This window comes from Vidua macroura, chromosome 19, assembly GCF_024509145.1.
Source record: "Vidua macroura isolate BioBank_ID:100142 chromosome 19, ASM2450914v1, whole genome shotgun sequence".
Taxonomy (NCBI): Eukaryota; Metazoa; Chordata; class Aves; order Passeriformes; family Viduidae; genus Vidua; species Vidua macroura.
Window position 1 is genome coordinate 8,769,812 of NC_071589.1, and position 12,805 is coordinate 8,782,616.

Below are 12,805 nucleotides of genomic sequence, written 5' to 3' on the forward strand. Positions count from 1 at the left end.
TGTTGAGATGCTGAATCACTTTTAATTTATAAGGTATGAGAGTGGAATTTCCTGTATAAACCTAGTATTTTTAGTTAGTTCTGATAATTTTTATTACTATTTTTTGATAGTGGTGTGCTGGTGGTTAAGATCTGTGGGGAGAAAAGAAATTACTCTCAGTAGAGTTTACAATAATTAAGCTACAGACTTCCATCCTAGATCTCTGTATGGGTTTTTTTGAGATTCCATCTTGTCTTGTGCAAAATGATCATTTTAAATAATCTGATTCAACTTCCTAAACTTGAAATTTTCAGAAGGTTAAAAAATAGAATTGGTTCTAAAAAATCTTTTTGCTTACTTTATTGATATCTAAAACATTAATATATCTACACATGGTAACTTACAATAATGCTAAGAGCAAGAGTCAAATAAAATCAGTTCCACAATTGTAAAATATAAATTCTAGTCTCAAAAATATTTATGTTGTGTGTAAATAATACAAATAACTAAATGGCAGTTATTTTTGGTGGCTATTCTGCTGTTAAAGACTGATTTATAGGTTCTAGTCTTATCTGAATTATCTATCTTACTTAGGATCATGTGCCAAGAGTCATAAAGTTGTTTAATGCATTAAGCCACATAAAATTGAAAGGAAAAGTTCTGGGGTAATACCTGGTTTAATACAATACATTCACCATTTTCTTGTTGATTCATCACTCATGTTGGTTTCATTTAAAGGCCGTTTGCTCACTGGGGACCTAATTCTGGATGTCAATGGAGAAAACCTGGTTGGAGTAACAAATGAAAGGTATGTTGGTACTGATTCCTGAATGTTTATTAGAGCTTGGAATGTTATGCATGGACTATTAGGACACTATCAGTGACTGATTGAAAGAGCACAGCCCCCCTGAGATCCTCGGAGCTCAACTTGCAAGTAATTTATCCCATAAATCTAATTCAGCAAAACTGTTGTAGAAAAGTGAAGGACTTTATATGCTTCCATAACAGCAGAATCAGCTGGTTTCTTAATGGCCCAGATTACAGAATGTGTATGAAAACAGCAGTAGAAGCTGTTAATGCAACTATCTGCTGGTTCAGTACTGATGAATGTAAATGGATGGTAGCAGCAGTCATGTAATGGTACAATGAAGGGGAAAGAAAGAGCTGAAGATGGTTTCTGTAGCTGGATCTATAGAGATCAGTGCAGCTTTCAGTGCTGGAGATGGAGATTGAAAATGCAAAGGAAAATTGCCGTTTGTATTGCTGAGGGAGATTCTGAGCCAGGCACACCTGAGCAGTAGCTTTTGTTGGGGTGGGCTGTTAATCCTGAAGGAGGCTCAGGAAGGCAGCAGGATGGCCCAAGGAGGGATGGGGACAGAAGGGAAGGAAGAGAGAGGTCAGTCCCAGTTTATTGCTGTCAGCAGATGCACCACAGCCTGTCTTTTGCTCTGTTCCCTGGTGCTCACTTTAAGTTTTGCTACTGCCAAGCTCTTTTCTCTGTATCAGGCCATGAAAATTATTAACTACCTTAGCAGTTTGTTGATTTTCCTGCTCTTTTAGCACTGCTCACTTCTTGCCAGCACCCTGGTATATTTATTTGGCCATTTTCTGTCCCCTTCTAGAGCTGTTGACATCCTGAGAACAGCCTCAGCCTCTAATCACATGTCTCTGCTTGTTGCTAGAGATGAAGAAGCAAAGTAAGAGAAAATTTCTTTTAACCTCAAAACTAATAAAAGTCCAGTGCTGTATCTCAGGGTGGGTGGGTGGGCTTGCATGTATTTTTATTTCAGATTAGTTTTAATTGCAGAATTGCACCACATGTCACATTTTTCTGCGTGGTATTTGATACCAGTTCATTCAGAGATCACTTCCATCAATCACTTCAAGTAGCAAGCTCAGGCCAACTTCAGTTTAAAGAGGAGGATTGTAATGTTATGTTTACAGCTAATATAATTAAAAATTATCTGCTGTGATAGTTTTTGAAATACTCCTCACATTTTAAAATAATGAAAAATGAGGACTCTGTTACAGCTACCACAAAACTATAAGATTTAAACTGGTCTTGCCTTCTGACAAAAGGCAGATTCAGTTGCTTTTTTCCCTTCAGAGGGTTGCTTTTCAATCTCTAATGAGCTTTGAATAGTTTGGATAAGTATGTTAAACTGTTCACTGCAACAGGTAGTCCAAAATATTTTAATTTTAAGAACATTTATGTTAAATATTGCTTTAACCTGACTGATGAAAGTTAAGCATATAAACCAATATTGGCAGAGAATCATCAGCAATGTGACAATCCAGGTCTGTATCCCCTTTTGACTTAAATCTCAGGAGAAAACAGCTGTTATGCAACTATATTTGATAATCATTGCAAGAGTATCTGCTTTTATTTGCCTTTCCTGGGATGTTCCACTTCCAGAGTAATCTCCCCATAAAGGATTTTTCTCTAAATTCCTTTAGCCTTTTGTCCAAATTAAGCTTCCTCTTTCTGTTCTTTGATTTTTTTGTATTCAGCAGACATCTAAATCACTCTGTAGCCTCTGATCTCTCCTTTTTTTCAGACTGCCTAGATATATGAGAGGTCCACTCTTAATCTGCTTTTATCTAAAGCATACTGGCCTAGTTCCTGTAAACTCCTTGAATGATTAAAATCCATCAGTCCTTTAACCACTCTGGGGGGTTGGTGCAGTGGCCTGGGCAGAATTTGCTAGTCCATGTAGTCCCTCACCAGCCACCTTATGACTTTACATTCTATGCTTAAAGATTTATTTGATTTATATTCAGCTGTGTTTATGTGTGTACCCTGGGGCCAGCATTAGTACAATAAATGTTGTTCTGTTTTTAAAAATAATGCACTCAGCATTTTTGAACAACCTTCAGAAGTCAAACTGGAATTACCTGGGAGTTACTCTCCTTGCAATCAGTTAATTTCTTTTCTCTCTGACTAATTGTGTAATATTAATTTGGTGATGTTTCTGGCTTACATCACTCTAGATTATTTATATCTTTTAAATCAGTTATCAGCAGGGTAAACGGAGCTCAGATTATAAACTTTTTTTCTTAAATTAGGCTGGATTCAATATCAGGTGAATCAGGTGTTCTTGTATGCTCTTCAATGCCTGTCACACAAGATGTACATCTTCGCCAGTCTGTTGCAATATGATTGGTGTCTGCAAGGAATTTCTGCTTTTAGCTTTTAGTAGTTAATAAGTATTTCTTCTATCCTCTTGTTTTTAAGGAGTCACATCTTTGTCAGTCTCTTCTGGGTTCTTGTTCAGTATAACTGAACTAAAAGCATTCTTTAAAAACATGAGTATGCTATAGGTGTATAATCTGATTCCCTCTAATATAAATAAATTTTTCTGGAGCTTGGTAGTACCACTGTCTTACTATCTGTAGTTGATTGTATTGCAAGTTTTTAAAGTTTCATAATTCAGGGTAAAGAGAGGTAAAAATAAAGCTTTTGTACCAGCAGTCCATTTTGTCCTTAGTCTGTTGTTTTCCCATCTTTATCCTGTGATATTTTTTTTTTGCCTTTTCTGACCATTTGACAGGGCTTTCCTCTTTCAGTGAAGGTTGAGCTTCCTTCTCTGAGGAGGAGCAGCTGTTCAGTACAAGCAGTGCATGTTTCACTGGGCCCATTCAAACTGACAAAGAAAATCCTTTTTTTGGCACAGGAAAGAATTTCATGACCTAATGGATAAGTATGGCTCTCACAGTGAAACAACCTCTGCAAGAACTTCTCCAACACATCACTTACCTGGTGAGAGATCACTTCCCAGCCTGAAACAATCCCAGGAGACAAAAATCAGCCTTGAGGGGAGAAGAAACTTGTACTTAAAATTCCTTATTTAAGGGAGGTATATGGGAGGAAGTGGCTGAAAGTCAGACAAAACACACATGTACCTTGAGGAATTTGTGTCAGTTTTCCTAGCTCTTTAAATAAGTATACTGGTATCAACTTTCAATTTTAATTAATTATTTATGTGGAAAGTTTTTGGTATTTCTAGCTGAAACATGACACAAAATGCTAATAAAAATTTGATCTAGAGCACTATAAATTCTAATCTTTCTGAAACTGCTGCCTAATTAAGATGCCTTTATATAGCATGGAGGATTAGTCTGTTTTGTATTGTGCACCCAATTTGAAAAAAATCATCACTTGTTATTTTTTAAAAAATTATTCCTGGAACTCTGGGTGGCTCTCAGTTCTTAACTGTGCAGGCATTTTTTTGGTTGTCTGATTGCTTCGTTTGTTTCTTCGTTTACTAATATTAAAATAGTCCTACTGAGCTTCCTTACCTGAGCTGAAATTTTGTGCTTTTTCCCAAATGTGGTATTTATTTATTTATTTATTTATATTATTATTTCTTTTTTTTGAAGCAAAATCTAGAGACAGCCTTTCTTCTGGGTCATCCTCCAGGTCACAGAGTCCTCAGTTGCATCTGAAGGATAACATCACCAGCAGCAGCAGCAGAAATAATTATGTCTCACCACCATCCCCAAAGCTTCCAAAGTAATCTCCAAAACTGACTGTGCCTCTGTTGTGGGAGCTGCAGGAAATGCAGTATTTGGCTGGTCAGGAAAATTTGGGTTGAGCACTAAGTGTTAAAGTTTGGCTTTAATTTTTAGCTTCTAGACCTGTAGCTCATAATACCATTGACATTGCAGACTAATAAGTTTTTTTTCTATTATTGTTTATGTCGTATAAGAAGATTAATCAGGTTAATTTTTTTTGTGTCTCCTAATGAATTAATGTTCCTGGTTTATGTGTACCTAGATACCTAGATATTCCCATAAGCCTTGGGCTATAGTATATATCTCTATATAGTAAAGAGGAGTTTTTAGCCTTGTAAAATAGAGTATAAATTCTTCTTGTAATTGTCAGAAGTGCCTGAGGTTGCTGATTTTGTTGTAAATACTGTAATATTTGAACACTGAGATTAAATGTCCAATATTTCTATTTGTTACTGTAATACATATTTGCAAAACCTGTAAGATAAATAAGTTATTACTTCAGTCTTATCTAGTTCTGTGAAATAATTCTGGTTTTCTTTCTCTTTGTATCTCTAGTGACAGTGCATTTCAGATTATCTCTGTTTGCAAAGGAACAGGCCTAGGTTTGAATATTGTGGGAGGAATTAACAGAAATGAAGGGCCTTTGGTATATATTCAAGAAATTATCCCTGGTGGTGATTGCCATAAGGTAAAGGCCTTCCTTCCTCTTCAGACACCTGTATTTTTGCCTTAATTGCTTTGGTATGCTACATCTGCAATCATATTTTAAATACAAAATGTGTTTGTGTCCCTCCTTGCCTTCTCTTTTAACAGAATTATCTCGCTGCACTGTAACAGAGTTACATGGCAATGAAAATTTATTCATAAGTTCATTTGAGGTAAATGAGGATCTTATTCCTCAGTTTATGTATGAGAAGGTACAAAACCAACCTCTATAAGAGATTGCATGATGGAAGGTAAATCAGGAAGGATGGGACAGAGCTACAGATTGCACCTCTTTGTATTTTCTTGGACATTGAAAAAATCATATTTCCCTGAGACTTAATTTAGATGGATCCTTGCAGCTGGAAATCATTGTGTAGGCAAATTAGAAAAAAATATTCTGAAAGTGCAGACTAATAAAATGTTTGAACTGGTGTTGATTACTGTTTTAATTTGTGACAAATGCAGTATGTAAATCCAGGGGATTTGTCAGTGTAAAAAGCAAATAAATAATGTAATTGCCTGGTTCAGGTACACAGAACTGTTTATCCAAGTGTCTCCTCTGGCATCCTGAGTAATTATGGTTATTTGGAAGTGTAGATAACCAGCCTTTGCCTCTGGCCCAGCAAGAGGGGATGAGCTGAATTCACGAGCAGTGGGTTTTGTCCCCAAGGTTTATAACTATTTGTTGCTGAATTTTTGTATACTAAGTTTAATCCTAAAATGCAATCTGGAAGATAAAAATGCAGGGTTTCTCAAAGACCTCTTTCAGTAGATAAATGGTAATCATTCCTCTTTTATCCTGTTTTTTTGTGCCTTCTAAAACATTTTTCTTACTGTGAACATATAATTTAAAGCCTATCACATATAATCAATAAGCTGAGGCTAAGACATCAATTTCCATTAGGCTATAATATTAGCAATAATAGAGGTAATTTCCTAGTACTGGTTATCCTGTTTGGGAAGGTGAAACAGGAAGCATATTTTAAACGTCTGCCACGTGAGGGCACCGTTGGATATCTTAGAACAAGCTGGATGAAAGCAAAATGAAAGATCTACAGCTTTATTCTTTAACCAAAACCAAATCACTAAGTGACAAAAAAAAAAAAGGTAGTAAAGTACTGGCATAGGTTTGAAGCAATACTGCTAAAATTATGTTATGTGGTTGTTAAGTAGGTAAAATTATACTGGTTTTCAGAAGGTATTTTACTTATTTCCTATGTATCATCTGTACACGGTTTTTTTTTTTACATAGATTGATTTTGTGTTTGATTTCTTAGGAGCTGAAGAGCAGAGACATGTTCTGTGTTACATGATGTATATTACGACATATGTCATATACTCTGTAACCGTAGGTGAATTGCATGAATTTCCAGCTGAATTGTTGAGGGCTCTGTTAAAATGCCAGTAAAGAAAGCTCTGTCTTAGTGAGAAATGTAGCCTAGCATGTTTAAAGTCTTGTCTTGGAGTCTCTGGGACAGAAATGTGAGATGTTCTTGTGCTGGTAGAGAGTTTGCAATTAATTCAATAGAAGCACAAAACTGACAATATTATTTCTGTCATGGTTTTGACTGGTGAGTACTAATAGACCAGTCTGGTTTTCTCATTAGCATGGCCAGTGAGTGTCTGAAGAGTTCCATGTATTGCCATGAACATTTGCTTTGAAATACAAATTAATCCAGCTCAGAGCTGGGAGCTTCCTAAAGTCAGATGGGTCGGTGCTGGAAAAAGCTGTTGTTTCTTTCCTTGGATTTTTTGTAATAGAAATGTTTAGCTGGGTCCAAAGTTCTTCTTTATACAATTTCTGAGGTCTGTTTTCTCTAATGAGTTTTTATAATGACTGCTTTCATGTTGAGGGATGATTGTTTAATCTGCTTATTTCTGGAGGATTGTCAAGCACAAGCAGAATGCAGAACTGTTCTTGATATTTTTTGTCCTAATAGAACCAGGGGAATTTGTCCAAGTGCTGTGACTATACAGTTCTTTCTGTAGTGTTAGCAATTAATATAACGTTTGTGGATTTGGTTTTATATTTGTTATTTTAGGATGGCCGATTGAAACCTGGGGATCAGCTTGTATCCATCAACAAAGAGTCCATGATTGGAGTCTCCTATGAAGAGGCAAAAAGTATAATCAACAAAACAAAGATGAGGTATCTGTTACTGTCAAACAGCCAACCATCCAAAATGGTTTAATAGATCATAATTATGATCAGATTAATGTAAAATATGGTTCTGTGTGCTTAGCGGAACTGAGGGATACTAATTTTTTAAAATACTCAGTTGTAATATTATTTCGTAGAAAATATTCAAGTGCACCTTTTAGACCTGCAAAATTATGATGCTTTAATGTTTAAAAAAATTACAGTATTTGTCTGTATAATGATGGGTAACAGAACATCCTTTTAGAAAAATAATTAAATAAATCCACACATGGTGTTTGGAAACGTGTAATTTTTGCAGAAGTATACTCTTATGAATAATACAAGTATACAACATGTTAAAACTTTTAAAACTCTTATTTTAGGTTTGAAAATTTTTGGGAGATAGCTTTTATTAGGCAGAAAAGCATACCCAGTCGTCCACAGAATCTGCAGTATCCTTTCAGCCTCTTAACATCTACTGTAGCACATGGAGAGCAACAGGCTGCAACACTTGGTCCTCTTCCCTCTCCTAGTGGGAGACTGGTTTCAACATTGCCTCCAGATGCTGTGAGTCTATTTATTACTCCTCTTACAACAAACTGAGCAAATGGTTGTTTTTCTCCTAATTGTAATTGAGTTTCCATTTTATTAAGAAAATGACTGACTGTTTTCCTGCACAATATTGTCTTTGGAATATCAAAACTTTTGGAAAAACCATGTTGTAAAACAGAAGAGTAAACCACACTGATGAGAGGAATTAGTTGACTTGGGGTAAGAAAACAAATAAATATTAACTGTGTTCTTAGATACCAAGTTCTCCTTTACTGTTTCTCTGAAGTTTTGGAATTAGATATAAATAGTTGTGTATTTCAGAGATAAAACACTCCCTGCTTACTACATATGTGTGAATATAGTACAATCTCACACTTGCTCTATGGTGATGAGATTTTTGCTTAAAAAAAGTCCCAGGAGTATGTGGGGTTTTTCCCCATTCTTTTGGCTAAGCAGGAATTGTTTTAAGTCATAGAGCTCACCATTACTGTAAAGAAAAAATGTTGACCATGAGAAAGAAGATTTTAAAACTAATGTTTCAATTTTTGAAAGCACATTTTCAGTTTATCATGTTTTTAAAGCTAAATAAAGTATTACCTTAGAAGAAGGAAGAATAAAATGTTTTCAAATACGAGGTCAAAACAGGTGATTCTTAAATCTTCTTATATTCGTACTTAAAATTCTTGCCCATTTTCCTTTCCTACTAGGGATATAAACATTGAAGTGAGTTGCCTAGAGAGACTGTGCTATCTTAATCTGTGAAGATTTTCAAAACCCAAGGTTTTGATGAGGTCCCAATCGGATTTTTTCCAATGCCTTTCCTTCTCACCAGCACCCCCTCCATGCCTTTCTTTTTTTCTCCTGGGGTTGTTTTGATCTCCCCAGCCCTGTTTTTTTTCCCCCGGTCTTCCTTCCTGTCCCTTTTTTCATTAACTTGTATTTCTGGTTTGGCTTGTGATCTGCTTTAGAAATGGTATTTCATGCCTTTTCATTTCCTCTCGTAGATGGAAACTGGAGTCAAGATGGAAGAGCAATCTCCAATTACTGCTCTAGACAGCAATCCTGCTGATGTGTCTGCCACGGGTAAGTGCTGATTTAATTCCCTGCCACCCTTTTCCTTGTTCTTTCAATAACAGTCAAACAGAACATAGTGCATAGTGAGACTCAGTAGTCTTTAAAAAAAAGGGAATATTGCACTGTTTTTATACATCTAAATAAAGCTCTGAGATCAATGGATTTTTAGTAGCTTCTGTCAAATATAACTTACATTGTCTCTAACAAACAGCTGAAACCAAACAAAAATGAGTGATCACAACATTTGCTATACAGCAGTCATGATAATAGGCTCAGTAGAAACCAGATAATGAAGACTCACATATAGATCAAGATTAGGTTGCCATAGAAACTGTGCTTTCTTGATTTGATGAAATTCTGGGCATGTATGCTGCTTGCATAGTTTTTTTGCTTAAATCAGGGCAGCATATTGAAAGGATAGAATTAACATGCACCCCTCTTAACAGCTTTTCAGTTAACAAATACTATATATCACGTATATTTGTGTTTTAGAGTCATGACATTCAAACAAGGACAAGAGTCACTTCGATCACATCTCGAAATACCTATTTTGAAAACAACATTTAAGGACAAACAGGGTTTGTGAAATGTGGTCAGAATCAAATCTGAGCTGAACAATTGTAATTCCTGTAGGAAACAAATATGTTATATTTAGAAACAGTGAAAATGCAAGAGTGACACAATAATGGGAATCCCCACTGGCACACTGATAGAACTGACACTGTTCAGTATTTTCTCTGTGCAGACCTGAATATTCTTTTTCTTCGGGCAGCAGCAATTAAGCAGAAGCTGAACTTCTCAATTTCATGTCTAATATACTGAGGATGAGGAGAGGAAGAACAAATACACAGGATCTGATTCATTCCAGATGTCTCTCCACTGATGTTATTTAAATTGTACCTGCATTTATTATACTCCATATTAGATATTCAGATTTAAAATGAAACAGTTACCATATTGTAAATCTGACCAATTCGTTGCCTTCCTTGAAGGGTGAATTGATCAAATCTACGCTGTTGAAACTGACAAAGTTTTAGTATTGAATATACCTGGAGATTGATGATCACACAGTTTTTACATATTGGCCATGAAAAACACTACAACTGAATCAAAGGAACAAGACAAAAGTCTTATTTTTTAATATATTCAGAATATAAGACTCTTGGTTAATATAACTCAGTACACAGGAGCTGCTTTTTTTGAAGACACCAAGAAGGACACAGTCTCTGAACACATCTGAGGAATGTAGGGAGTAGAGCAGAAAGCACAAATACTTGCAGCTCCAGTTTGTACTGCTTCTTGTCATGTTTCCTTTTTTTCTTATTTAACAGCACATCTTTTATCAAACCTGCCGCTTCTTTCATGCTGCCCTTTTTCAAGGATAAACTTTCAAAGATAACCTTGAAAAATTAAAGCATCTCTTAGATGAGATACTCTTTTTTTTTTAACACTTTATGAAAAAATCAGCATAGTTTTGAGAAGTTTTTACACAAACTCACACACTTTTTCATTCTGAGGTTTTTCATTCTGAGCTGAAGGGAAATGGAGCCAATTCCACCAAGGTTCTAGCCCACTGTCTTCAGACTTTAATATAACATGTGAGAGGTGTTAATGTCAGAGATTTTCAAGATGTTTTGATTTATGCTTTTGGCATGTAAAGAGAATGTAAATTACTTTGAGCTTGGAAACAGATATGCTGTGAAACTAAAAAAATTCTAAAAAAAAAAGAATTCTCTGTGATTCCTTCTGTTCCTTTAGAGAGAATCTCAAATTGCAAGATCTTTGTCAAACACTGGTTTTGATTTCAGTACCTTTTTAATTCATTAATAAAATGATTGACACCTACGTTATAGTGATAAATAAAGAATGCAAACAGTGAATTGTTTTTATTTGCATACATCTAAAATCCAAAGTGATAGTTCAAAAAACCCATGTAAACTTGTGTTTCTGACTATAAGGGTGATGGCCTAATGGACAGGAGTTTTCGGAGAAGAGTTCCTTCCCAGGAGAAAATACTGAGCAGCCTGCAGAGTCAGCCTAAGCTCCCTCCCATATTTGGGAACAGGTCATTCCCTCTCTTTCCCCAGTGTTTTCTAGATCACTCCATGTGCCAGTGGCAACTGTCAGTTACACTAAGGGTGTGTCTTGGAGTTCTCTCTTAGAATTCACAAGTGTGTTTCCCCTGCTGTTTCCTGAGTATCTGTGTATCTCTGAGAGAAGAGAAAATACCACAAGGAGAAGCCATATGCTTGATGGATCACTCAAAGCTATTCCTGGTTATTTTCTGTTAATTTGTCACTTTTTTATGCAAAAAAGATAGTGGAAGTGATTGATGCCCATAATTTTTGTTGATTACAATTGTATCCTTTAAAAAAAAAGTCAGTCTAAGGATTAACATGTATTTTTGGCAAGTCGGTATTTAGCTGGCATCTACTTGATGAGCAGAGTTTCAGATCAATTTTTTTCAAAGCAAAAGTTAGCACTACGTCATGATTACTTTATTTTTTTTTATTTCTTAGTTATTACCCCCAGCCAGAATGATGATTATGAGGCCCAAGGAAAGAACTTGAGTATTCATCTCAAAACAGAAAAGCTGGAGAGGGTAAATACTTAAAAATCTTCTGAGTCCTCCTTTCTCCCCCTTCATGATGCAGGTAATACATCTGGACAGTATTTCTAGGCTGACAAACTTTTCAAGTATAAATGACACACAGAATTTTCTGATTGGGTAGTTCTTTCATGTTGCAGGCCAATATTTCAGTTTATGTATTGGGCAAATCACTGTTTTTGTTAATCTAATTACTGATTAACTCTTCTGGGAATCAGAACATCCCTCAGGATTTTTAAAGCAGTTATTAAGGACAAAGGGGTTTGCTTATTACACTCATCTGTATTCAAGGTTAAATAATATCTGAACATCTCTCAATTAGAAGGAAAAGTCACTGAGTGGCTCCGGAATAAAAGTGTTGTCAGTGAGAGTGTAGCAGGATACAAAGGCTCTTTGAAGTGTAGCTCTTTAATTACTCTCCCATGTCCCTGCAGTCATTATCCTTAGTCCTTTCTTTTTTCACTCCAAAATAAGTTTTTTCCTTCCAGGCACTGAATTATCTTGGGATTCAGCTCACAGATGAACAGCAGCAAGCCCTAAGGCAGCAACTTCATAAAGATTCTAAAGGAACAGTGTCTTTTGGAGGTAATAATTTGTTAATTACCATAGAAAATAATGAAAAGTAGGAATTCAGAAATTATAGTTAATAACTATTAATATATTTCTTGTCAGTATTGGGTTGCTGCTGCAAATAAAGTGATAATTTGAGGCAAGAACTTTATTTTTCTACATAAAAATAAGCTTGAAGTTCTACTTGAAATTAAGTAGTGGGATTGCAAATCACAAATTTATTTTTTCTTATAAGGGCAGCCTTGGGAAAGTTTTATTTTATGCTCACAAAAATCTTTAATTTTTTCTTCTGACAATAGGGAACTGTAATTTTTCCAGAAATTGCTTGGGAGAGTTTTGATGGTTAAAGAAGCTTCTTGAAGCAAATAAACGGATGGATCACTTAATTTTAGTATGTGGGAAGCAAGAAGATTTCAACTATTGCATATAGAAACAGGTTTGCAGGGAGACCATCACAATTCTTCCAGCTAAACCTAATTCTGATGAGAATGACTTGCTTTTTGTGGTTGTAACAATTTTGGTTGATGACACGGATAATTTAGAAATATTTTTCAGAAACTGTGAGACATGATCGTTCTGATGTTAAAACTGATGGAAATTTTACTTTTCCTAAAGTCTATGAAAAACACTGGTATGTGAAAAATAGTATTTTGTACTTAAAC

General features: G+C 35.5%; 1 protein-coding gene across 7 annotated transcripts in view; it reads left to right on the plus strand.

Moving 5' to 3' along the window:
* The window catches only part of STXBP4 (syntaxin binding protein 4), a 67,282-nt gene that overhangs the window by 9,446 nt on the left and 45,031 nt on the right, over positions 1–12,805 (plus strand). For all 7 annotated transcript variants that reach the window (XM_053994777.1, XM_053994778.1, XM_053994776.1 and 4 more), the window contains 10 exons: positions 718–787; positions 1,602–1,676; positions 3,654–3,739; positions 4,360–4,492; positions 5,050–5,182; positions 7,242–7,348; positions 7,723–7,906; positions 8,896–8,974; positions 11,485–11,567; positions 12,062–12,158. In XM_053994777.1, coding sequence (XP_053850752.1) covers positions 718–787; positions 1,602–1,676; positions 3,654–3,739; positions 4,360–4,492; positions 5,050–5,182; positions 7,242–7,348; positions 7,723–7,906; positions 8,896–8,974; positions 11,485–11,567; positions 12,062–12,158 — 1,047 coding nt within the window. The remainder of the gene's footprint in view (positions 1–717; positions 788–1,601; positions 1,677–3,653; positions 3,740–4,359; positions 4,493–5,049; positions 5,183–7,241; positions 7,349–7,722; positions 7,907–8,895; positions 8,975–11,484; positions 11,568–12,061; positions 12,159–12,805) is intronic.